This window comes from Ursus maritimus, unplaced genomic scaffold, assembly GCF_017311325.1.
Source record: "Ursus maritimus isolate PB19 unplaced genomic scaffold, ASM1731132v1 scaffold_6, whole genome shotgun sequence".
Taxonomy (NCBI): Eukaryota; Metazoa; Chordata; class Mammalia; order Carnivora; family Ursidae; genus Ursus; species Ursus maritimus.
This window is the reverse complement of record NW_024426774.1, coordinates 54,967,679-54,993,096: the sequence shown is the minus strand read 5'-3', so window position 1 is coordinate 54,993,096 and position 25,418 is coordinate 54,967,679. Positions and strand designations below refer to the sequence as shown.

Here is a 25,418-nt window from a genome sequence, read left to right as displayed (position 1 = left end):
CGTAGCGGACACGGGCGTGAGCGCCGCGGTCTGCACCTGGGACCCCCGCGTAGGGGCTGCCGCGTCGGCTTGTTCTCGCCGCAGGCCGGGTCGGGGCGTCCGAAGCGCTTGAGGCGAGGTAAGTAGCTTCCGGGACGTGGGGGTCGGGGCTCCGCAGCCGCCGCCCGCGCGGTCCGGCCCCTCTGCCCAGCAGCCTCTCCGGGTCTGCGAGGCCTGACCGGGCGCGTCTCCGGGCCCCGCGTTCCCCGCCGGGAAGGGCACAAAGGGCTCCTGGGGGCAGGGGCGCCTCGTGCCTTCGACTCCATTTTGCCGGCGGAACGGCTGGTGCGGGGCGCGGAGGCGGGAGGCCGGGGTTGGAAGAGCCTGAGCGCGGGGAGTCCGGGCCGAGGAGGGCGCGCGTGTCCACGTATCCTGTCGTCCGAGCAGCTGCGCGGCTGTACGGCCCCGGCCGAACTCACTTTCCCTCGCGGCCTCTCCCCGGGCGTGTGCTGTTTACCCTGCGCGCTCGCTGGGGGCCAAGTGGCCCCGGGAGTCAGGCGCTCGCGCCTGGCTCCCGGGCGGTGCTGACGCGGAGACCCTCTCTCACCAGCTCAGGGTCATTCCCACGGGAAAGATGGAGACGGATGATGCTTTCTTGGTTCTGTGAATGCAGCAGCTGCGGAGGGAAAAAAGCAAAATGTCTTGCTTTTTTGCTTAGAAGGGCCACCCTTTCCAGCTGTCATCACTAGAACTGTTCTCAGCAGCCTAGGGACACATGCCCAGGTCCTTTTAATTATTTGGTTGGGTTCGGTATATTGTTTGTAATAAAAATGAGCGGAAACCTGCCAGTGCCAGAGCAGATTGGACTTCACTGGGAATTCAGTGGGGGAGTGGGGCCTGCACGAAGATAGGTAGTATTCATAAATACCCTAACAGCTCCTAGATCTAGGGATGCATGACTAGGTCAGTTTGCCTAGGGTTTGGTTAAAAGTAGAGGTCAACACTTCTCATTTGCGTTCCTTGCCTCACCTGGATCAATTCTAGGCCAGTCAGTACTAAAAAGAGCAAAGAACTCAGTTTCACCTCTTCTGAAAAACATTTAAAGCTCTTCCCCACCCCACAGCTATTTAATCACGTCTTCCTTTAGGCTACTTTCTTCTGCCTCTGCTTTAACACATCACATTGTATTGAAACCAGTGGTTTCCCCAGCTCCTAGCACTTGGAAGTAGAAGACACTCAATGACTTAAGCCAAAACAAAACAAAACAAAAAACCCAGCAGTGTAGCCAAAAGTTGACAAAACAAAAATTTTCATTACTTTAATTTGTTGGACCAGTTATTTTTATAGGTTAGGGAAGCAGTTGACTTCTGGCTCTCTTAAGCTAAATCAGGCTTTTATCTGTCATGTTACTAACTCTGGATAAGTTATTTAACTTCTCTGTGCCTCAGTTTCCTTACCTGTAAAATGGGAGTTATAGTAGTACCTACTCCGTGGGTTCTGAGGATTAAATAAGATATTGATATAAAGTGCTTAGCATAGTTCGTGGCTCAAAGAAAATGTTCAGGAGTCGTTAGCAGTTATTAGGATAAAAATAAACAGATACTTGAGTAGATTTACTAATATTAAGTATCTGTGTAGTACTTGACCCTTCAGGGTCTCTCTGCCTTTTAGTCCTTATCTGTTGCTGGACTTTAAAGTCCTTAAGCCTTTCATGACTTTCCCCCACAGTGAAACTATTCCACAGATTATCTGTTATTCATTTAGAGTCTCACCACCCACTAGAGACTGATTGATTAAGCACCAGGTAATAACTTGGCCAAGTATTACAGGTAGTGTGGTTGATACGCTCTTAATGTGGTCTGATACTCAGAATCGTCCTGTCAGAGCAGAGGAGCAGATGGGTCCCGTTGTGGCTGACAAATCTGTAGGATGATTGGTTCGGACGGAGAGGCAGAGCTTGTGGAGATGGACTTGGAGTAGCTTTTTTCCTTATAACTTAGCTCTGTTCTCATGAAGAAACTGTCTCCTGTCTTTGAAGGTACTCACAAACATTGTGAAAAGTGGAAAACGTCTTCTCGTTGGCTTTAGACCTATTATTGGCCAGATCTACAGGTGGCAGATAGAACCCCTGGGGGATGTTGCCTCACTTCCCGGTTTTCCTGTACCACTTTCTGGGGGCAGGAAGCAGGCTAAATTGTACATTTCCTTCCAGCTGTAGGTCCCCTTAATATGTCAGTTTTTCTTAAATTATTTGGAGTCTCCAAAACAAATACCTTCTCCTTTTCACTTGTAGCTATCACAGGAGAATTCTGGTCTCTGGTTCTGTTTTTAATGTAGCCATAATGAATCCTGAATCCTTTCTAGGGAATATGGTTCTTTCTGGGAACTCCTTTCCCAATGTGGCATACTATAATTAGGTATTAAAAACCTGCTGTAAGGTGTGAACTTTCTCTAGTGTCCTGTTGCAAAGACTTTAAGGACAAGCACCATAAATTTCCTTGTCAAGTGTGCCTGGCATGGGATAGGCACTCAGTGGAGTGCCTCGTTGGCTCAGTCTGTACAGTCTGCAACTCTTGATCTTGGGGTTGTAAGTTTGAGTCCCACGTTGGCTGTAGGGATTACTTTTTTAAGATAAAATCTGTTTTAAAAAAGGTACTCAGTGAATGGTTGTAAAGCCATCGTAGTAATTCTTTCCAGTATGCTGAAACAGGCTTACTGACTAACCTGGTGCTTCTGAAACATTACGAGTCACTTGGAGATCTTGCTCAAACGCAAATTCTGATTCCAGACTCCAGTGGGGCCTGCGAACCTACATTCCCAACAGGCTCTGAGGTGCTGCCGGTGCTCCTGGGCTTCAGACCACACTTTGAGTAGAAAGGTACTAACATAAGTATCTGCATTTGTTTTGTTTTGTTTTGTTTTAAGATTTTATTTGAGAGAGAGAGCAAGCAAGCAGGGAGGGCGGCAGGGAGAGGGAGAATCAGGCTCCCTTCTGATCAGAGAGCCTGACGTGGGGCTGGATCCCAGACCCTGGGATCATGGCCTGAACCGAAGGTAGACGCTTAACTGACTGAGCCACCCAGGCGTCCCTGAATTTGGTTTTTAGAAGTATTGCTAAAAATAGGTTTCGTTTCCTTCCGGTTTTTGGATAAAGTCTTGGATTTATGATCTTTTTTTCTATTCATCGTGTTATTCTATTTTTAACAATTCTTATATTTTGTTCCAAAAAATGATTTGAGAAATCATTCCAAGATACTTCCCATATAACAAGATTTTTAGTAGAAGTAACTGAGGCAGATAGGTTGAAGGAAAAGTAAGATGAAGTCAAGGGTAAGATTAGTACAAAAGGTGACTGTCTTTCTGTGCTAAGCTTGGGTAGGATTGCACATTTGTTGCTGAGCTTCCTAGTAGTCAAAGCAAAGAGTAAAATTCTATCAGTTTTGCCAATACCTTTAAAGTAAAAACAAACTGGCTGTTGAATGAAACACTTGTTTTTGTTACCGAGGCCAGAGAATTCTCCGGTGTGTTCTCCAAAAGAGGATCCTTTGGTACAGTGAGCAGCATTCTTATCAGTAAGAGTCTTATCAGTCTTCATACATGTAATCTGACTGCCTCACAGAAGACACCCAGCACAGTAGTATAAGCAGTGGCTTGTGGAACTGCAACCCTGGGTCAGGGCCAGCTTGCTCAGACAGTAGCAGAGATTTTTGTTACAGGAAAGCTGTTTTTCTGCCCTGCTTTCTGGTGGGAACAGACACACTGAGTCCTCAGCACCCTCATGGTTTGAGTTTTTTTGGATGGGGACGGTCTGCTAAGGAGGCCAGAGAGCTCGCCGTTGAGTGGACGGGGGGCTCGAAGCTCAGCCAAGCTTGTAGATGCGGCAGCAGCATCTCTTTAAAGGCCTTCCTTAGACCTGCGTGATGAGTTAGAAGACTGGCCTTGCTGCGAGGCTACCTGGTGGCCCCAGTCAGTTGCCAGCCTGTGAGTGAGCAAGTGAGAAAGCTAGAGAAGCAGCCTTCCCACCGTATTGATTTAGAGGGAGCCAGTGGCTCCTCCTCGGGTGCTGGAGGATTCCCTCCGACTCTAAGCAAAACATAGGGAAGTAGCCCTAGGAGGAGAAGGAAAGGGGCTGCTGGTGCTGGAGGAGTCTGAGGATGGCATCGGCCCATTACCAAGCCGGGAGAAACATGTCTACCCTCCATAGCTTTGAACCCCTTCTTCCTTTTTACTTGGCTCCTTTTATTTGGCTTTGACCTTAAAAAAAAAAAAAAAAAAAAAAAAAGGTGGACATAGCGCTCAGGGTGACCTGCCCCACAGGGAAAGACAGGACCAGTGGGGAAAACTAAGGGACTTGGGGGCTTCAACAGCCAGGGAGGGGGCAGGTAGAACGGCGATTGCACTTGGCTGTTGACCTCCTGGTCTCAAACCTCCAGCCCCAGCATTCCTGGCACCCACCCCACTCTGAGGCAGGCCCTGGCCTCTTGTGACCGGCCCTTTTGTTGGCCTCCCCCGCATATGTACTTCCCCCTATCATTGCTGCCTCCCATGCCTGGATTGGCTTCTGCCTTTAAGCTTCTTTCCCATAAATCTAGTTCCCCCCAGAAACTTTTCCAACAACCTGACAATGTTGGGTCCTACCCCACTCCCTCCCCCTTTCCTTGTGGGCAGTTTCATGTTTTTAGAGAAGGAGCAGCACTGAGAGCTGCTTTGTCTGGTTCTCTGGTCAGATTCTGCCACTATGTGTGCGTTCACCACCTATACCTGTGGCCTCCTGTGAAAACACAGGGAGTTTGAAGCATTTGGCCCCTGAGCTGGTCGGGCTTGCTCTGTGCAGTAGTACCTGGCCTGTGCAGCCAGTACAGGTGGCTGGCCGCGTGCTTGCGGACAGAGATGGGCCTTGCCCCAACACAGCTTCCCTGGCAAGGTTGGTATAAATCCAATTATTTCATAGGGAGGTTGTGATTCAGTGAATCCTGGAGATAGTCCTTTTTTGATCAGAGGAGGATTGCTCCCTGGTTGATCATTCCTCTATCTGAATGGTTTAGTTTAGGAGAGGAGTATCCTCTGTCTCTCCTAATACAGCCCTCCTCCCCCCCCCCCATCCTGGATAGGAGCACGTGGGAGGAAGCGCTGGCAGCTGTGACGGGGCTGGACGAGGGGGGTGTAGCACACACCAAGAAGGGTCAGGTGTCCAGGCTTACAGAGTTAGTGTTGCCACATACGTGACATGTGAGCATATTTTTACTGTAGGGCAAGTGGATGCCAAGCCTACATCACTCCTAATTATATATATCTGATAGGTCATCTGGCCTCTGTGGGGGACTAATGGAGAATTTAGTAGCAAAGTCCAGGTGGTCGCTAGAATATCCTGAAGCTTATGTGGCTCGTCTCTTGGTTTGGCCAAGGACAGAGCAGTTCTGGTGTGTATAGACCTTTCCCAGATGGAGGGTTGAATTCACTGTTCATTGTGTGTGCTCCGAGACCTCCAGGCCCTCACTCCAACCCTGTGGTACTTCCCTGTTGGGGAGGAGGCCGGTTGAGGCCTCTGCCCATCCCAGAGCTGCTAGCCTGTAGGAACATTGTAAGATAACGTGATCTCTGAGCAGGAAGCCCCACATACAGTAATAGGTTCCGTAAAGCTACTGACCTGGGAGGCAGTGTTGGTCCAATACCACAAGTCATTTTCATCATCCAGAGCAGTCCATTGGAAAAGGAATAAGCTGCTTCTCATTGGAAATGTCCAAGCAGAATCCCTACCTCCACCCTCACCGCAAAAGGTTAGAAGGAGTGATGTGTAAAATCTAGAATCTATGGAAATGAGGGCTGGACCTTCATGCAGATGCCCGCCTGGCAAGTGCAGACAGGATTGAACCCCAGAAATCTAAAGCTTGTGCATTTGCTAGGCCACTTCATCAAGATTGATGTTTTTAAAAATGCTTTTGCCTTCAACAGTCATTACTTCAAGGAGTTCTCCCTGATTATTTCTATCCCAGTTGATTTCTCCCTTTGTGTTCCGTAGCATCTTATATACAACTTGGAATTAGTTCTCGTGGACTTCTTTTAATTCTTTTCTTTCACATGTGTCTGTCTTCTCATAACTGGTGTAGTTGGAGAGGGGCGTGATTTGTCAGGCAGATTAATAGGTAAGATTGCAAAGAGACTGTTTATCCGTACTGAGAAAATAAACCTGCCTTTTCCGAAGCACTGTTTCCATGAAAATCGTTATTGCAGACCATCTTACCTGGTTGCTGAAGGGCCTCTGGCGACAGTATTAACCTAGTTCAGGTTTGTATGCACACTTGAAAATGACCTAGAGGTGTCTCCTAACTAGCTTAAAGTTCTAGCTCACCACTCCCCACCCCCCAGGATAAATGGATACCTTCTTTTTTGAATAATGAGTCCAGACAAGACATAAAAATTACATCATCAAAACGGAGAGATCATTTGTTTGCACCGTTTTCTTGTCCCGGCATCATCTTATTCCTGCCCCTGTCGCAAGACCACACCCTTTAGTGGAACGGGAAAGCCGGTAAAAGGGGACTTAGCCACCCATCATGGTCTGACTCTAGCCATTGAGAGAGTTCTAGGAATGGAACAAGAAGTAGATGTTGGGGGCTGCAGGCTACACTTTCCAGCTCATGGGCTCAGCTAAAAACATCTTCGTGTGTAGCTTTTTAAACAGCCACAAGGTGAGGCTGTGGCTCCATAGAAACCTGTCCCCGCAGGACAGCAGCACTCATCTCGCTGTCCTGTCACTCTCTTCCCTCTTCTCCTTCACGTGCTCGTCTGCTTTATACCTTGTTCCCTTGATAGTGCCTAAAGAGCTTGGGTTCTGGAGTCACACCGTCCTGGATTTGACTCTCTCAGCCTTGGTTTCCCCCTGCGAAGGGCGACAAGGCGACCTGCTCCCGTGGGAACCCCACTCTCGCGGACTGCTGGTGGGGGTGTAAGTCGCTGCCACCCTTCAAGGCCACTCGGCAGCAGAGGCGGCTGTGCAGGTGCCTTGCCCTCCGCCGCAGTCCTGGGTGGGGACGCTGCGCACGTGCTAGCAGGTGCGCGAGGGCTGTGCGCCTGCGTGCTTCTGCTGCTGGTTGGTGGTGGCTCCTCGCTGCGTTGCTTGTAAATAAGGAAAGATTGGAAATAACCCCAGCATCCGCCCTTAAGGGACCAGAGAAATAAACCCGAAGGCACCCCTCCAGCGGAGTGCAGTGCTGGGCAGTGATAGGAAAGAAGGGAAGCCCGCTCTCGCTCTGCGTGTTGCTGAGGAAAGGTCTCCGAGATACTTTTTTTTTTTTAAAGGAAAGAAAACCTTCTGAACAGGGTGTCCTGTACAGTGTGCCTCTTTTACGTAAAGAGGGAGAAGGATGAAAGAGATTTTTGTGTTTGCATATGCATCAAGAGGTCAGAGACATATACACAAATTACTGAGACTGTTTACCTATTTTTATGGAACTAACAGTAAATATTTTGCCTTTGTTCTCTGAAACATTGGCTGCTTTTTCTCCCTCTGTTGGGTTCCTTTGTGGCTTGCAAGGTGGCTTGTTACACTGGTTCTGTGCCCCCGACGCCCCAGCGTCTGCTGACCGTGGGCACCGTGTTCCGGGCACTGTCCAAGCCCTGCATGCTGTAGCTGGTTTGCATGAGGGATGGAGACGAGGGCGGAGGGAGACTTGTCTCTGCAGCACCTTTTGTATTTCAACCACATGTTACCTGTCCAAAAAAATTATTGTTCTGCCCCGTGTGGTGGTTGCGAGAAGAGAGTACGTGTGAAGTGTGTGTGCTCTTCTGGGGTCGCCTCCCAGTGGGCCTGGAGCCTCGTGTGCCTGGGCAGACAGAGCAGGACCCCTTTCCAGGACGGGCGCTCTCAGGGTGTATCTGTGCACACCCAGTTGTTTCCCAGTGTGCGAGCTGAGCCGGATGAGCCCCTCTCCACAACCAGCCCCTCTCTCTCAGGCTTTCCCGTTGTCCCCAGCACCTCCTCTTGCTATCACTTCAGCTCCTGGTCTCTGTGGAAGCAAGGCTATTCTTGTCCAGGTTCTAGCTTTGAGGTTGGCTCAGTGCATTCCAGGTGGCCTCCGAAATCCTAGGCCCTTAAGCTTCCCTTGTTCCCCTTCCCAGACCTCTGGGAGTGGTTCCCCTCTGCCAGCTTTTCAGCCCCAGCCCCTTTCCCACGCATCAGTGCTCCCAGCACCAGTGCTCCCAGTACTTGTTGCCTGTACTCTTAGGCTGAGGGGAGGGTTCTCTGTTACCCCTGAAACTCTTAAAGGAACGGTTGTATTTTCAGGTCCAGCCCCCACATTGTTCTTTCTTCCCTCCCTGCTTCTCCCTTGCCTGTCCACGCACCCAGCACACATGCTCACGCTCTCTCCCTGTCACGGGCATGCATGCTATGTGGCCATTACATTGTTACCTGCCTAGAATTCCACGGCTTCCCTCAGTTGCAAGCTAGTGGGAGAAGAGTTGCTGCTCGCCCCGTCTCTGGTTGCCGGCCATCCTTGGAATGAGAAGGCGCCACCTGGTCCATAGCCCAAGGTGGGGTTTCTGTGTTTTGAAAGGATCCTGCCTCCTCCACCAGGCAAAGTGGGCACTGGGGGAACACTGGGCTCAGCCAAGGCCTGAGCATGCCCTGACTTGCTGTTCCCTAGAGCACAGCCGTCAGAGCCAGGCCAGAGCCACCTGCCAATGGGAGCACTGCAGCAAAAGAACTGTGGCCGGGCTGGTGCAGGGGGGGCCCCGACCAGGCTCCTTACCCAGTGGGGCCAGGACAAAAGTGTGGCTTTAAGCCTTGCCTCTGATTTGGACCTGCATTCACCTGCCTGGGCACCAGCTGCTGGGGCTGGGACTGGCCACATAAAAGCAGAGAACAAAGTGGTCTACAACTCCGTCCGCTTCAGAAAACTCCGGGGCCAGGGAAAAGCCAGACCTGTGTTTTCCTCTGCGGAGATAGACACCATTCGTTCTTTCTTTTCTTTGACCAAAAAAAAAGGTGGTCCCTTTTTTTTTTGAAGTATCGTTGGCCTATTTTTGTTAGTTTCATATGTACGACATAGTGGTTCCACAATTGTGTGCATCACAGAGTGCTAGCCAACAGCGTCTGTCCCCATACGGCGTCACTACAACGTTATAGGTTGTATTCCCCATACTGCACTGGCCTACTCCATACACCCTGTGACTGCCTGACTGTATAACTGGAAGTTTATACCTCTGAGTCCCCGTCACCTGTTGCCCCCTCCCCCCAGCCCCCTCCCCTCCGGCAACCACCGCTTTGTTCTCTCTGAGTCTGTTTCTTCTTGTTGTTCTTTGTTTTGGTTTTTAGACTCCAACTATAAATGAAAACATCTGGTATTTGTCTTTCTCTGACTTATTTCATTTAGCATAATACCCTCTAGGTCCATCCATATTGTCAGAAATGGCAAGATTTCGTTCTTTGTTTCCATAATCTTAAGTTGTTTTCATATCTTGGCCGTGGTCAGTAATGCTGCAGTAAGTAAGGCTGCGTAGATCTGTTCAAAGGAACGTTTTCATTTTCCTCCGGTAACTGTCCGTAAGTGGAAGAGCTGGACCGTGTGGTACTTGTCGTTTTCGGTGTTGGGCGAGCCTCCGTGCTGTGTTCCACGGTGGCTGCACCAGTTTCAGTAATTCACCAGCACTGCACAAGGGGTTCCCTTTTCTTCACCTTTTTGCCAACACTTCTTATTTCTTGTCTTTTTGATTTTGGCCATCTGACAGATGTCAGGTGATCTCTCTTTGTGCCTTTGATTTGCATTTCCCTGCTGATGAGTGATGTTGAGCATCTGTTCATGTGTCTGCTGACCATCTCTCTGACTTCTTTGGGAAAATGTCTATTCAGGTCCTCTGCCCATTTTTAAAAATCAGATTATTTGTTTTTTTGGCGTGGAGTTGTATGAATTCTTTATATATTTGGGTATTAAACCCTTATTGGATATATGATTTGCAAGGATCTTCTCCCATTCAGTAGGTTACCTTTTTGTTGGTGGTTTCCTTCATTGCAGATGTCTGTCTTCATCATTAAAAAGTAAGTTCTCCTGGACACAGATGCAGAGAATATATCTTTTTTCTTTTCCTTTCCCATTTTGTAGAGAGCTGAAGGCTTCAGGGAACCCTGACCTGGGAACATCTCAATGGCCTTGGGAGAAGAAAAGGCAGAGGTGGAGGTACCCGCGGACACAAAGACCCTGTCCTATGGGCAGTGGACCTGCAGGGAGCAGGAGGTGGACACCCCGGGGCTCACGAGCGGGGAGCAGGAGCAGCCACTGTGCCTGGAAGCTGAGAGAGGGCCTGTCTCACCTGTGTGGGGAACAGAGGGGCTGTGTGCCCCTGGCCCCAGCCCCTCTGGAGCCTACCAGCCACAGGCCAACACCACCAGCAGGGAGCCAGTAGCTGGTAGATCTAAACTTGCTCTTGGTTGCCTGCTTCCTCCTGCTGGCACCGGGACTAGAGACCTTTTGCACTCTGTGGGAAGCCAGGTAGGTAATAAGGCCAATGGGACTGTAGATTTAACTCATGTGATCCTTTGGGAGTATGTTCTACCATTTTCTTACTATCTTACCTGCTTTCTCAGCTCCTGTACAAGGTGGGGAATTGGGGGGAGTCTGGGTGTGATGATTTCTGTTTTACAGGCTCACCTGGAGTGTTGGGCCTTGGGGCCATTGGGGACTCTGTCTACAGCATCTCCTGGTCCTCGAGTATGATTGGTGATCTTCTGAAGACTAGGGATGCTGTGGCCAAGACCTGTTGCCCAGAGGGCTGGCTGGGGGAGCTGTGACAGGGGGAGCCGTGTCCTTTTTCTGACTTGGTGATCTGAACTCTTTGGGGCGGGGGCCTGAAGAGACTTGGGGAGGGAGGGTCCAGGGCTGTGCATTCCTTCAGGCTCTGAGTCTGTATCCCCTGGGGACCCAGGGAACCTGGCAGAGCCTTGGAGCCTCTGTGGTGAGCACTGTCCCTGGGCAAGAAGACTTTCTTGGGCCTCCCTGACTGCAGGAGAGCCTTGCCTAGTCAAGTCACAGGGAGCAAGCAGTCCTGCTTGGCTCTGTGACCTCAAGCATACCACCAAGTCTTTCAGGTCCTCAGTATAACTGGGAAGGTGACCTGAATGATCTGTCCTGCCTGGCTCTGACATCATCTTATGTTCTGCTTGCCAAGGCCTTCCATGGGAATGGCTTTGATGTCTTCAGTACCACTGTGGCCTTGGCTGCTGCGTGCTGCCCCCGTGCAGTTTTGTCCTGTGAGGATGCTCCGAGCATGACTGTCTGGGAGAAAACAGCAGCTGGGCCCATCCGCCTGGGAGCCAGGGGTGGTGGGAAGCCCAGGGCACCTGTGAGTCAGGGATTTAGTGAAGCAGGAAGCAGATAAGCAAACACAGAAATAGGCTGTTTCATGAGCTTACTATAAATGAGCTTAGTACTGCGGTACCTGTTGTGCGTTTAGCTCTCACCCTGTGCTTCTCACGCCTGAGTTTCCTTTAATCCTCATGTCCCTAGGAAGTGGTACTATTACTATCCCCATTTTACAGATGAGGGAAGGGAGGCCCAGAGTCATCCATCTGGAAGGTGGCAGTTGGGTTGGCATCAAGTCTGTGTGGTTCCAAACCCCATGCCCTTAACCATTGCGTCTGATCCTACCTTCCTCGGGGGCAAGTTCTTCATCGAACAGCTTGAAAACTCAGTGTGAAGAGGCTGAGATGAGGGACTTGCTTTGTTCATTCACAGCCGGCCTGAGCTGAACGGGTCGGGCCCGATGGGTCACCTGCCTCTTGGGTGGGGATGGGTTTCGGGGCAGGGGTTTCTTCTGCCCAGGACGTGCTTCTCCGAGGTTAGGTGGTGTGCTCCAGCCTCGGCATGACAGAGCCGCGCGAGCTGCACCCTCTGTCTGCTTGCACAAAGACTGGAGCGTGGGAACGGTTTGGGAAAGACGGTCTGCTTCCCGCAGCGCGCGGAGCTTCCATGCCGGCCACCCGCCATGCTGCCTAGTTCGTGCATCAGATGCAGACTCTCACTGCAAGAGCTCTTCGGAATATCATCTGGGTCCCCAGGGAAAATTCCATAGTTGTCCTCCAGGAAAGAAATTTGGTTTGCTTATTTTCACCCGAGTGCTTTTTCTTCCCTCTTCTCATTGCAGATGGAGGAGACCAGGCTTTCTGCCTCAGAAGATCTACCTCAGACTCTTAGCGTTCCCAGAGCCACAGGCCTTTGCTCGGGACACGATGCCGATAGCGAAGATGACCCGTCCCCGGTTGAGTCGCCGCGGGCGCTAGACCTCAGCCAGCAGCCCCACAACTCAGGTTTCCCTTTCCCGCCGAGGTGGAGGCCTCTGGGGAGCCAAGCTACCGCTGCTCCTCGGCTCTCCAGCCGCAGCGTCTCTGCCTCCTCCCTGGGCAGCAGTCTCCAGGGTTGCCGAGAGAGGGCGGCGCCTCCAGGTTGCTCCATAGCCAAGGTCTCCTCCTCCCTGGAGCTGGTTGGCCCCCAGTCGGCCCCCTCTGTGGTGGGGCCGGGACTCCAGTGGTCACCCCGGCCTGTGTCCTCCGGGGTTGATGCTCCTGGGCTGGGCGGGAGGCGCCTCTCCTTCCAGGCCGAGTACTGGGCCTGTGTGCTGCCAGACTCCCTACCTCCTTCCCCCGACCGCCACTCCCCGCTCTGGAACCCGAATAAGGAGTATGAAGATCTGCTGGACTATACTTATCCGCTTAGGCCCAAGCCTCAATTCCCAAAGCACCTTGACAGCCACATACTGGCTGACCCTGTCCTGCAGGACTCGGGCGTAGACCTGGATAGTTTTTCTGTTTCCCCAGCAAGTACCCTGAAGTCACCCACTAATGGCTCCCAGAATTGCCCATCAGCAGAGGCCTCTGCCCTGCCATTCGCTAGGCCCAGAGAGCCAAGTCTTATGCGGTGGCCCTCTGGAGTACCCCAGAAGCAGGGCAGCGTGGGGTTGGCATCTTGTAACCAGCTCTCATCTACCCCCAGAGCCCCAGGCAGTAGGGATGGTCCTTGGGAGAGCAGAGAGCCAGCCCTGAGGGGTGTGAAGGACTGGTTCCCCGTGGGCACGCACCTTGAGGTGGGTTCTCCCCAGCCGAGGACATGGGACAGAGGGTGGCCCTTGCCCAGGGCAGAGAGAGAGAAGGGGGCCAGCCAGGGTGTCTGGCACGCTGCCTGCACAGAGTCTGGATGGAAGTCAGAAGAGGAGGTAGAAAGTGATGACGAGTATCTCACCCTGCCCACTCGGCTGACGCAGGTTTCTAGTTTGGTTTCATATGTAGGTTCCATTCCCACCTTGGTGACCCTGCCCACCGGGGCTGCCGAGGGGCAGACCTCCCTGGACGTGTCAGACAGTGACGGGCCAGCTTCCCTCCCGTCGGACTCGAGCCAAAGCCAGCTTCCTTCTGGGGCTGCCTTTAGAGCGCCCAGGGGCCCCAAGGGCCAGAACCACCGTTTGCTGCACTCCTTCGTCCAGGCAAGGGGCTCTACGGGGGACGGCAGTCTGGGGAGCAGCCAGGCCCTGGGGGTCTCCGGACCGCTGAGAGCACGCTCTTCCTTGCCAGCCGTGTGGGACCGGCGCGCGTGCTTGGACCCAGACGCTACAGGGCAGCCTCCAGGGAAGGGAGAGCAGGGAAAAGAATCGCTCGTGCAGTGTGTGAAGGTAAGCTCTGCGTTCGAGGGCCTTCGCCTAGAGGTGTGTCTTCTGCGCGTGCGTGGACTCCAACGTAGTGGCCTTGAGCGCTTTGTATGTGCCGGGCACCGCGCTGTGCCTTCTCGTACTTGAGTCTCACGGCTCTGCCCGGTAAGGACTCCCGTGGGCAGTTCACGGTTGGAAAGAGGCAGTGGGGGGCTGGGGAAGCTGCCCGCCCGAGCCTGGGGCCTGAGCTTCACCACCACTCCAGGCTGCCGCGAGGGCTCTCGACCTCGAGGAGGGAGAGGCGTCCTGCACAAGCCGCGTGCGCGCTCACCGCCTTTGGGGAATAGTGCACTGCACGGAGGTGAATGGTTTTCTGGACTGTAAGACTTCTGAGAGCTTCAGGTTGACGAAGTGGTGGAGCGCTAGGGTTGGAGTCCTTAGATGCTCTGTGTCCTGGCCGTCTGGGTCACCAGACCTCTTGTAGACGCGTGACTGTCTGGAGGTAGGATTAACACCGCGGGGCAGGGTGGCCAGCATCAGGCAGATCTGAGTTTGAACCCCAGCACTGCCGCACTTGGAACTGCGGCTCAGTCTTTCGAGTTTGCGCATTTGTAAAACGTGGAGCCTTGCCTCCTCAGGGTGTTGTACGGATGACATGAGATAATTCGTGCCGAGGGCTCTGCAGTCCCCGACGCAAGGATGTTCATGGCTCTGCACGCGCACAGAGTCCGCGCGTGGCCTCGTGTCCTGGGTGAGCGCACGGACGCTGCACGCGCAGCAGCCGGCCAGGGGGCGAGAGACCGTGAGCCGGGGTGCCACGTGTTCCCTAGCATCTGAGGGCCTCAGTCAGCCCCGGGACGTCCCGTGTATGACTTTCTTTGTCGGGTGAAGCAGGTAGGACAGCTGTTAGCATGTGCCTCTTTTGTGATAAAGACCGAGATACCTGGGAGGCAAATGCAGAACGGGGACACGCAGTTTTAAGTCAGTTGTTTCCTGCCATAGGTTAAAGTTAGTCACCATTATAGGCCTTTATTTTGTTTTCCTCGGGGACAGAAAGTTAGCAGTGGTGCTCACCCAAGAATCGGTTTCCATGGTAGGCGGGCGTCCTCCGGGCCGGTCCCTGTCCTCCCGTCAGCCGCTCTCCCCACGTGCAGGGCGGACTTCTCTCGGCCTGTCATTTTTGGTGTCACAAAGGCTGAGGGGCGACCCAAATCATATTGCCCTCGCGGAGGTCTGGAGTCATGGGGTGGGGACAGGCAGGGGAGGAGGGAAGAGACTGACCCCCTCAAGTGAGGGAACGCTTGGAAAAGGTGCAGAGTCTGTGTCCCGGAATCCCCTGGATTGAAAATGTCAACCGCAGTTCGGTCAATAACACCGTGTGTTCTTTTGTCTACACAGACGTTCTGCTGTCAGCTGGAAGAGCTAATTCGCTGGCTGCATAACGTAGCAGACACTACCGACCACCTGATTCCGTCCAAGTCCAATCTTACAGGTCTCAAGTCTTCCCTGCAGCTTTACCGGGTAATATGTGGTCCTGGCTTCTGGCTGTTCACCCACCAGAGTGGTGGCTAAGTACTTGGTTACAAAGTAAAAGCTCAAATAACCGATACTCGGTATGTTATGGCGCAATTGACTATTTTACCTGAAATCTAATCAGAGGCCCTTTTCAAATTCTTAATGCTGAAAAACTAAAATGTAGGAGTTATTTCCCAGGCCAAGCAGAGTTTGGAGAAAAAAGATTTACCTTTAATCAGATATTCTTAAGGGAATTTGCAGTGCAGTTTTGCAGATGTCTCGGGTTAGGTGCAGAACAGCACTGTTACGAGTCACTAGTCACATACGGCTATTTAAATTAAGTACAGTTAAAGGTTCATATTTTCCAGTTGCACCAGCTACATTCCAAGTGTCCCAGCATCACATTTGTCTAGCGGCTGCCATATTGAACAGTGCAGAGAGAACATTTCCATCATCACAGAAGGTTGTTGGATAGTACTGACTGGAATTTGCTTCTTGGTGTGTTTGGTTTTTTGTTTTGTTTGTTGTTTTTTTGCCTCTTTTTTATTAAGGCTTTGTTATTTTTAAGATCTCTTTAATTACAAGTTCTGGCTAACTGGACTTTCTATCAGGCGTATTTGGAGTGATAGTCTGTGCCTGCTGATCTGGTATAGTTATCAGTACGTCCCCCTCCATCCTCAGAAGTGTTCTGAGCTGGATGATAAATTATACGGTTACCCTAAGTCTAACATTAACCTTGACCGCACTACCCACAGGCCTCTGGCATGTCTGGTTGGCCAAGCATTCCTAACCTCTTTTGAAGGAGCAGAGGTAGTCTGTGGGGTCTGAGCCTGTGAGGCTAGTCTAGAAAGGGTTTTCTGAGACAGTTCTTTGAATTTCTGTAACCTAGCCAAGTGTCTTTAGAGGAGGCTAGGATTTACCTGTGCCTAAGCCGGAGCACCCCCCGCCCCCAGCGCCTCCCGCACCCTGGCAGGAGAGGGCCTGTTTTCCAGCACGGCACCAGCTACAGTTTAGGGGCAGGGCCTCGCCTGGCTGGGCCAGCTGTTGGACCTTAGTGGGAGTGCTGTTCCCTGCTGTGTGTAGAGAGGCTGCCCTGAGGGCCTCACCCAGAATGTGCTTGAGGGAGGAGAAGGCTGAGTGTGACAGGGTCCTCTCTGTAGCTTCCGAGTGCGTGTGCAGAGCTGAGCACCCCTTGGGGGCTCAGGGGCAGTACCACTGTGGGGAGGGGAAATAATCTGGAAGTTCCTTCAGAATATCTGGGTGATGTCTCCAGAGTGCCTCAGCCTCATCCCCATCAAAGCAAGTGCCAAATAGAACAAGTCCATTCCCTCCATTTTATCCCTCACTCTGTCCTTCTCTGCCTCAAGTTGCAGGCTAGTCAGAGCAGCTTTCTTGCTTTGTGGGTAGAACTGAGATCTGGGCTGGGAGTTACCCTCGCAAGTCAGTGAAGACTAGCCCTCTTGTGTCACCCACACAGTTGTGTCATGAAGTGGGACCGCTGTCAGCCCCTTTCCCACACAGACTGGTACATGCCTCATGCGTACGTATGAGCTACCTTGACCCCTGCTTAGATGATAGCTCATACAAGCGTGTGTGTGTATGTGTGTTCACATATTGTCAACTGTGACTCTGTCTCATATTTTGTCTTAACACTGGGTTTACGGCAGCGTATGAGCTACAGAAAATACTAAAGAATAAAATAATAAGTACAGGTATTAGGGCAAAGGAAAACTAAAGACAGGAATATAGTTCAATCCAAGAGTAAAATTCTGACTCCAGAATGTGAACCACCAAGTTCTGTACCCTGTACTAAAGGCCATCATGGATTTGACTTGACACATCTTAGCAGCTAAAGGAACATCAAAAACAACTGCAAGGCTTGGCACCCACGAGGGGAAACCAGATCCGCTACTTAGGAGACTCACAGCTTCCCTGATGCCTTCCCAAGGCCCAAGGTCTGCACAGAGCAGGACACTGAGGGAAGAAGTGGGTGGGGGCCCCTTTCTTGCGGTTCTTAACAGGTTTGTTAGAATAGCAGACTGTGTTCTGAGAATCCCATAGCCTTGTGGGTTTAAAGAAAGCCCTGTGAGGTACGGCAGAAAGAAACCCTGACTCCAAGCTGTTCATGAACCAGGCTCTGCCAGGGAAAAGAAAACTCTTCTTTTGTCCAATTGTAAACAAAAGGATTGAGTCTGTATTTACTTTGGGCTCAAACTAAGTAAAGTTAAACTAATGTATTGCTTACTTGGGGAATTCTGAAGATTGGGTGGGTTTTGTCTTCCAGGTTACAGAGCAATTGAGCTACTCCACAAAGGATCATTTTAAGTTTTACAAAACAATAGTAACAAAGCTTTTTTCTCTCTTTTCTGATATGCTTTAAGCAATTTAAGAAAGATATAGATGAACACCAGTCCCTGACGGAGAGCGTCTTACAGAAAGGGGAGATTCTTCTTCAGTGCCTGTTGGATAACACCCCAGGTGAGATGCTTGAAGTTTTGAAACGAGCCGGCACGCAGTCCCTCTCAGCAGCAGGTCCAGGGGCCACAGGGTCACCGGTAAGGATCCAGTAGAGCAAGAGCCTCCCCCCCATCCCCCGGCCTCACCCACTGCCCTAGATTCTGATGGCTGCTCGCCAGCCCTCACCTCGTCCCTGCCCCTGCAGCCACACAGCGAGCTGCTCACCGAAAGGTAAGCAGAGTCGAGCCTGCAAGGAGGACACTCTTTGGCCTTCCCCCGGTACTGACCTGCGCAGGAATGCTGGTTTTCATCCAGTCGTCCTTGGCTCTCTGATAGGATATTCACAGTAGGGAGCCCTCAGGGGTTCCCCTCCTTTCCCAGCTGAACAGGCTGAACCTGTCTCTGGTTATCTGCTTGGTGTTCTGCTCTGAGGAAGTATCCGTTTGGGTATTTGAGAGCAGTCCATTCTCAGGGAATGGACTGAAGGAAGAAGCGCGCTGATGAGAGGGGAAAGGCTCGAGTTCATTTTGCAGGATGGGTTCCCAACTTAGGAAAATGGAAAATCACAGACTTCGAGAGTACACCTAAGCATGCAGAGTGCAGGGATTTACGATCGGAGCTGTCCTTGCTGTGGGCAGACGGGAAATGGAGGATGAGCTCGGAGGGTGCTAGGTTGAAGCAAAGAACTGATGGATCGCCAAGAGCAGCTCCTGGTTTCCTGTAAGACTAGACAAGCAAGAGCTAGAAGATCCCGTCTATGTTCTGCCTCAGTTTTGGAGTGAGGTGGGGCTTCTGCTGGAAACAAACCACAGAAGCAAAGCTGGGCAGGACCCCTGGGCTTGAGAGGCAGTGAGGCGGCGCTGTCGCGACCAGAAGTGCTGCGTGCGAGCAAGCGAGGTGGCCTAGAGCAGAGCTGCTCGGCCTGGGCAGTCGCCACACTGTGGGCCACATAGCGCTCTGTGAGGAGGGCTGTCGTACGCGGTGCAGGATGTTGAGCAACACCCCTGGCCTTCACCCATTAGAGGCCAGTAGCACCTTCACCTCCTCTCCAGTAGTGACAACCCAAGATCTCTCCAGATGTTGCCAGATATCCCCTGGGATGAAAAACAACCAGGGTTGAGAACTGTGAACAGGCAGAGGGATTTCAATGGGACAGGGAGCCAGCCACTGAAGGCTTTTAGCAGGGCAGTGATTATCCAGTGCGAATTATGGGAGCCCTTGGCAATCCCCTGCCCTCAGGAGGCCTTTGTTTTGGGGCTTGCACTAGGGTTTTTTGGGTTTTATTGGGGCAGAAATTCAGTACGTCAAGCTCCTCTGCTACTTGAATTACATCCGTGTTACACTGAACACCGTGAGCCAGGCACTGCAAGCAGCAGTTAACATACAGGATTTTTTCTCCCGTTTAATCAGTCTTGAGATGGATGCTATTATTACTCTCCCCCCAGAGTTGTGAATTTGCCTTAGACCACACAAGCGGTGGCAGCCTGTCCAGCCCCTTGCTGCTGATGGCCCTGCTGCTGTGTCTGGAGGTGCAGGGGCCTGAACAGGAAGGGAAGGAGGAGCTCCATACCAGGAAACTCTGCCCAGAGGCCACTTGTAACAATGGGCCTCTTAAAAACTACAGGTTCTTTGACCCTCATTCAACAACCAACCCAATAATATTTCTCAGTGCTTAATCTGGAATAGGAACATCCCCCTTTACCCTTGTCTCAAAATGAGGCACATGGGGTTCCCGTGATTTTCAGGTATGTACCCAGGCCCTTTGAGACTGACACATTGCCCCTCCCACCCTCTGCCCCTCCTCTGTGTTATGTGAAGATGACACGTTCCCCTTGACCTTCACAGGGTTTCTCCAGCTAGATGCACGAGTGTCTCAGCTCTCTCCAGGGCCCACTGCCAGCGTGGCTATAGAGCCTGAGCGCACACACCCCTACCCAGCTTCGCAGCCCGCTTTCTTCCCCAGTCGTAAGCAGAACCATAGGGACAAGAACCGAAGTCATTCCCCCTCCAAAATGTCTCTGTCTCCGCCTCCTGCCAGAGGCCTCCCTGTGGAGGGCTGGCTTTCTCACTGGGTGCTGGCCCAGCTGCTCTGGTGCACGTGTTGCCAGTCCTCTCCCGTACCCAAACTCCGAATTCAGCTGGATCACACGGCTGGAGCCTATTGGCATGAAGCTGAACCAGGCTCCTGTATGTATGTAGTATTCAAGGACAATGTGAAAGTCTGGCTGGGAAAGATTTCTTTCTCACGCCCAGCTTTCCTTTTACTTGGCCCCAACTAAATATTCTAACATCCTAAAATAGAAGTTCAGAAACAAAAAATAAAGGTCCCCCGAATTCCACTGACAAACACACAGGACTGAGCCGGGGCCGGTGAACGAGGAGGGGAGAATCCGGGCACTGCCCGCGCACCCCGCTGCACTGCGGGGCTCTGGCCACATGGCACCGCGCTGCTGCGGCCTCCCTAGAGCTGATCGCCCCGCAGCCGCCCCGCCATCCGCATCCTCTGCAGATAGGCAGCTTCCCCTTTCCCTTCTGCGCTGGCAGCGTTGCAGCTGTAGCAGGAAACTGGAGGGAGTGTTAACACAGCTGATAGAGGCTCAGGAAGCTAACACAGCCTTTGTGTTTAACAAAGGAAATAAGGTTTTTAAGAGAAAAACAAGCCTGCTGTGTGTGATGCACTCTGAACCTAGTCCTTCCCTTCCTCAAATGACCACTTGGCCTGCGGGAGGAAATCCTGGCCTAAGCTCATCTTAGCCTGCTTTCAGATCATTTTCTTTTGAAGTCTGTTCCTTGAGGACCCACAAAAAAGGGTTCAAAGCATTCCCGAATACATTACCAGGCTACCTGTACACACGCTGAGTACCAGCTCCCCAGCCAACAAGCTGTTGGGACCTGACAGCAGGACCTCATGTCCTAATCTTGGCATATTGTTTTGTTTCATCTAGGCCTGCCCCGTAGGACCTGGGTGTGCCTGCTGTCTTAACTCTAAAAGCCAGGTAACACCAGTCACCAGAGCACCATGCTTCTGCGCCTCGTTATGAATTATGTAAATCCGAAGTGGAGCCAGTGAAATTCTTTCAGCTGTAGTCAGAAGTTAATAAGAGATCCTCCAGTCCCTGGAGAGTCACTGTTAAAAAGCGTGGACATCCTTAAACTAATGCCATGTTACTATTTTGTATAAAACGCTACACCCTTCTATGATTCTTTAGAAAATAGAAGTACATGTTGTGTTTTTGTCTTGGGGGTTTTTTTTTGGCCTAATTGCTTTGAACCTCATTTGTTAGTGTTAAAGGATGTCCTCGGGAGGATCTCGAAGCAGCCCAGTGAGCTGGAGAGCCATGCAGATCGCCTGTATGACGCTATCTTGGCTTCTCTGGACATGCTGGCTGGCTGCACCCTCATCCCTGACAACACACCAGTGGCACACAAGAGCACTGATGTGAAGGGGATAAGCCTGGTAAGTAGGCAGCCCATGAGAAGAAAATCTGTCCTTGGACCCCAGTGCCAGATTAGGGTACAGAGCTCCTGCTCTAACAGTTGGCTGCTACTTAGATGCTTGTTGAACCAACAGTTACTGGAACAAATGAAATGCTAGGAGAAGACATGCTGAAAAACATGCTACGATTGCCAGGAAGAAGGTTGGGGGTCTTCCTGTGGTGAGCTGGCTCGCTTCGGTGCTTTCCAGGACTTCCTTTCACCCTTGCTGCCTGCTTAAGGACTAGGGTGCCCTGTGCTCGCACTTCTGTGGCAGTCCCTCCACCTCCACCCCTTCAAGACAAGTGGCAAAACTCCAAACTCCTCTAGTGGAAGCTTCTCCAGTATAGAGCCACTGTCAGGCTGCCTATTCTGTAGGCTCTTCTTGCTCAGCTCCCTTGGTGCTCCATCTTCAAGCAACTCGACAGCACCAAGTGCCCACAGAGACTCAGTTACTGATGGGTCCCCACCCCTGCCTTCCCAACAACGATCTCTGCAAACTCCCTTCCAAAAAGGGCTAGGGGGATATTTGGGGGTAACATGCCTTAGAGAATTAACAGTACAACTTTCTTTTGATCTTTGGGAAAGTCGAACAGGGAATGATTGGGAAGAGGAGCTAAGAGAGCAGAGGTATGGTGCCCAATGGGGGGATCACCACTGCCCAACATTCTGTACAATTCCACAACTGGACCATACTTTCTCTGAAACTTCCTCTCCCACAACCAAAATGCGGTGCTTAATTCACAAACGTTCTAGGTGACAATTCACTGTAGCCAAGAGAATGTAAAGAATGAAATCAAGGTATGTCAAGAGGAGGAAGTCCCCGTACTTGCCTCAAAGAAATCTGAGCAATAGTTGTTTTAGTTCTAAAATGAATACAGTGATTGTTGTCATTTCTTCCTCCGCAGCCTTCTGCCTGTAAAAAAAAGGTTTCTCTCTCTCTTTCAGGCATCTTCTCAAGCAGATATGTAATCTGTCGACTAAAACCTGGCTGGTGGGAAACTTTCAGGAAGCCCTTTTAAGAGCCACTTAACACTGAAATCAAGGGGGAAACTTAACCGTAATGTATTAGCTTTAAAATGCCTTTCTCTTCCCTGAAGTAAGGGCTGTTGAGTTACTATCGTTATTTAAAATGAATCCTTCCAAACTGAGGTTTTCCTTTTGGTGCTTCTCTACAAAAGCATATAGCTTTGCAGTTTCTGATAAAATAATGCTAATAAGGCTTACAGGTCTTTTACATACACACACACCCCAAAATCCGGTTAAGAAGAACAGAGCTCCTAAAATAGTCTACCTGCTGAGATACTTTGAAGAAGGTTCACATGAGAGAGAAGGTACCAGAAACTTGGCATTCTAAGGCATACCGGAAGACCCAAGAGACTGAAAAACATGAATCATTGGCCAGGAACTTGGGTCTTTTTATAAAATTAAGCTTAGGTTTATAAATCCCTCTTGAAGATTTTAGAGTCTTTAAATCTCCAAATTAACAGAGAGTTCTGAACAAATTATTTTTGGCTGTTAGGAACCTTTTAAGTTATCTTCAGGGTTCAGTAGGGCTCCCTCTGCCTGCCTAAGTAATACAGTAAAGGAAAATGTGTTAGGGACTAAGGGAACTGCCACTGCGCTCCCGTAGGACTATGGCCTGATTATCCACACCTTAAGGGGACCTCTAGGAGGACGCATTCGTCCATGCCTACTCTCCCTTGGAAGATTAGTCCAAGATCAGGGAAGAGAAGGGCATTGATGGGGTTATGCAGCCTGGTTAACTCCAGAAACTAAGGCTGTCAGTAGTGAAGAAAAGAAAGGGAAATTCTTCATTGCTTGGGAGTCACATATACCTTGATAGGAAAAAAAAAAAAACATAGAGCCTGTGGATCTTTCTAAAGCAAAATGTTATTAGCTATTGCTGAGAACCACAGATTCTGCAAAAAAGCAAAACCTTTAAAAGACCTTTAAAAAATCTCTTGTGTCATGAGTGAACATGGAAGGAGGAAAGCATGTGTTTCTAGTATTACAGTGGGCTAATAAGACTTCAGAAAAGGATTCTTCACACTTAAATATATGTGAGATAAGCACTTAAGAGATCTTTTTTCAAACTCCTTCCAGATTCTCATTTGAGGAGAGTTCTTAAGAAAGGAAGATCTCATGTTTATAAAGAGAAATGAACAAGTCATCTTGAACCTAAAGGAGGTGACACTGGGAACAATTATTCTCATGAGCAGACTTCTGACATCCCCTCAGAATAAAACATTTAATACAAAATTACCTTCTTTAAAAGAAGTTTAGGACTTTAGTTTTGGGGCCACATAATCATAACACCATCTCATTTACCTCCATATGAACTTGAAGTCATATTATTAAATGTGACTTTTCTGCTTTAAAATCTGACTTTATCATCACTGGGAAAAGAAGCTGTTAAATTCTAATATTTAAAGATTAACTACAAAAGTAAACTATATAAAATACATTCTTTCAAGTGCTTACTGCTATGGTATGATGTACCAACAAGCAAGGGCATGATCAGAATTCAACTATGTATTTTGATTCTGCCATCTCCGTATTAATCGTGGTTCCATTGTGAGATTTAGAAAGGACAAAACACCTCCAGAGCAAGTAATTACGTACGTAAAATATTCTTAAAAACCTACAAATGCTTTAAAAATGTCTAATGGCCTCTGTTCTTAAATTGATCTATTTCACCTTCTCTTTGATGTGGCTATAAATTGGTACATGCCTTTCTACTGTTACAGGATAGCCTTGAGGCGTTAAACCCATTTATTTGCTAGTATTTGATAGATCTGTTTCTATTCACAAAAAACCCGAAGACGGCAACCCTACGGAAACAAACTTGGCCAATGTGACAGCAAGTGAATGCTGAATATGCCATTCTGTTCCCATCCAGCCTGATAATTACCAGCTTCAATGGACAGGATTTTCAGAGTATTTTATTTCGGAGTACCTTGTTTCCCAAGAAGGTATTACTTTACTCAGAGATGATCTAAGGTATTTTTGTTTATCTCCTTTGAAATGAGGTGTGACTGAGAGTACTCTGGACCTAGCTGTGAATGCCACTGGGTTTTCAACACAACAGTTAATTCTATCTTTAGTAGTGCTGTAAGGAGTTCAAGACCACCCTTAAAACCAGCTGAAATGGTTTCAGCCTAGGAAAATGCTGCCAGCAGCGTGTCCATGAGCAGAACAGCCAGGTTACAGGCAGACAGCCCGGCGGGCCCCTGCACCATAGCTGGTGCACATTCACCTTAAGGACAGCAGTGGCTTACATGGATGTAACAGTAGTTATGAGATCCCAAGTTTACCTGTAGTAAAATTTCCTAGTAGTCCCTGTAAATAAATAGAATCGAAGTCCACAGGGAAGTAGTAGTACTAAGACCTGGGTTCAAGTTGCAGCTCCACGGCTAGGCTCATCTGCAAATAGGGGACAGTATCAAAACAGGGCTGTTTTGAGGCTTCAAAGGGAACATAAAGAAGGGATGATGTCAAATATGCTGCAATGACAACATGTATGCTAAAGGAAATTTCAGAAGTCAAAGAACAGGAAGTTCCTGCTCAGATCAGAGTGGCTATCATTCTACTAGGATTTCCCAGAGACTGCGACCACCCAGGCTCAGAACACTTCACTTACGTAAGCTAATTTATGGCAGCCACAGACATTAAAATATGACGTGGGAATTCCCCTTATTAAGTGAACAAATTAAAGCCCATAGTAGCTTGAAGTGTTTGTACTTGAAAATGGGGGTAGAAATGGGAATATATTTTATTTTTTTCAAAACTGCATTTATTGTCATATGTAAAAAAGCAAATAGGGAAGCATGCTGAAACATCCTGTGGTAAGCCCCAGTCTTGACTGCCATGGGGGAAAGAACACTAGATTTTCAAAACTAAGTGTGTAAATATGCTTACATCTTAAATTCATGTAATGTTCGTTCTTGTTAACTCACCAATAAGCTGCCCGTTGAACAACTTGCTGTATAAAACCAAGTGCACAGCATCACGCTAGTATCTGTAGCATTCATCTACTTTAGAAAATAGTTTCTAATTCTTTCCCCCTATATACTGTAGGCAAAAACCAAACCTTTGAAGCATCAAAAAAAAAATCTTCACGCAAATAACTCTTGGTAACTTGAGGGGTTTTTCAGTTGCCTTATGTGAGGATGAATAGATCCAACAAGCACATCTATAATACAAAGTAAACTATGATTTTATTGTGAAATTCTCATAGATGGAAAATTAAATTGAATATTTATTCTGTCCATTTCATTTTACAATAATCTTACCACTTATTTTTGTACCATGTATTTCAATTGCCTGTTTAGTGAAAATAAAGAAACCTATCATTTTTG

The 25,418-nt window shown here is 49.7% G+C and overlaps 1 protein-coding gene across 3 annotated transcripts; it reads left to right on the top strand.

Moving 5' to 3' along the window:
* On the top strand, positions 1–25,418 carry CEP68 (centrosomal protein 68). Of its 3 annotated transcripts, XM_040623403.1 has the most exons (7): positions 1–118; positions 10,080–10,466; positions 12,118–13,635; positions 15,010–15,132; positions 17,508–17,604; positions 20,868–21,040; positions 22,006–25,418. In XM_040623403.1, the coding sequence occupies exons 2-7, from the start codon at positions 10,122–10,124 to the stop codon at positions 22,027–22,029; spliced, it is 2,280 nt and encodes a 759-aa protein (XP_040479337.1). In that variant the 5' UTR covers positions 1–118; positions 10,080–10,121; the 3' UTR covers positions 22,030–25,418. The 3 variants fall into 3 exon arrangements, with proteins under 3 accessions (XP_040479337.1, XP_040479336.1, XP_040479338.1); XM_040623402.1 differs by lacking the exon at positions 22,006–25,418 and having other exon boundaries at positions 20,868–21,997; XM_040623404.1 differs by lacking the exon at positions 22,006–25,418 and having other exon boundaries at positions 17,508–17,681; positions 20,868–20,995.

What these genes read in the sequence shown, in the direction of transcription:
- CEP68 (XM_040623402.1), top strand. Translation starts at nt 10,122, where the DNA reads ATGGCCTTGGGAGAAGAAAAGGCAGAGGTGGAGGTACCCGCGGACACA. An exon ending in CGCTCGTGCAGTGTGTGAAG is followed by an intron (nt 13,636 to 15,009) that starts GTAAGCTCTGCG and finishes TTGTCTACACAG; the next exon opens with ACGTTCTGCTGTCAGCTGGA. An exon ending in CTTCCCTGCAGCTTTACCGG is followed by an intron (nt 15,133 to 17,507) that starts GTAATATGTGGT and finishes ATATGCTTTAAG; the next exon opens with CAATTTAAGAAAGATATAGA.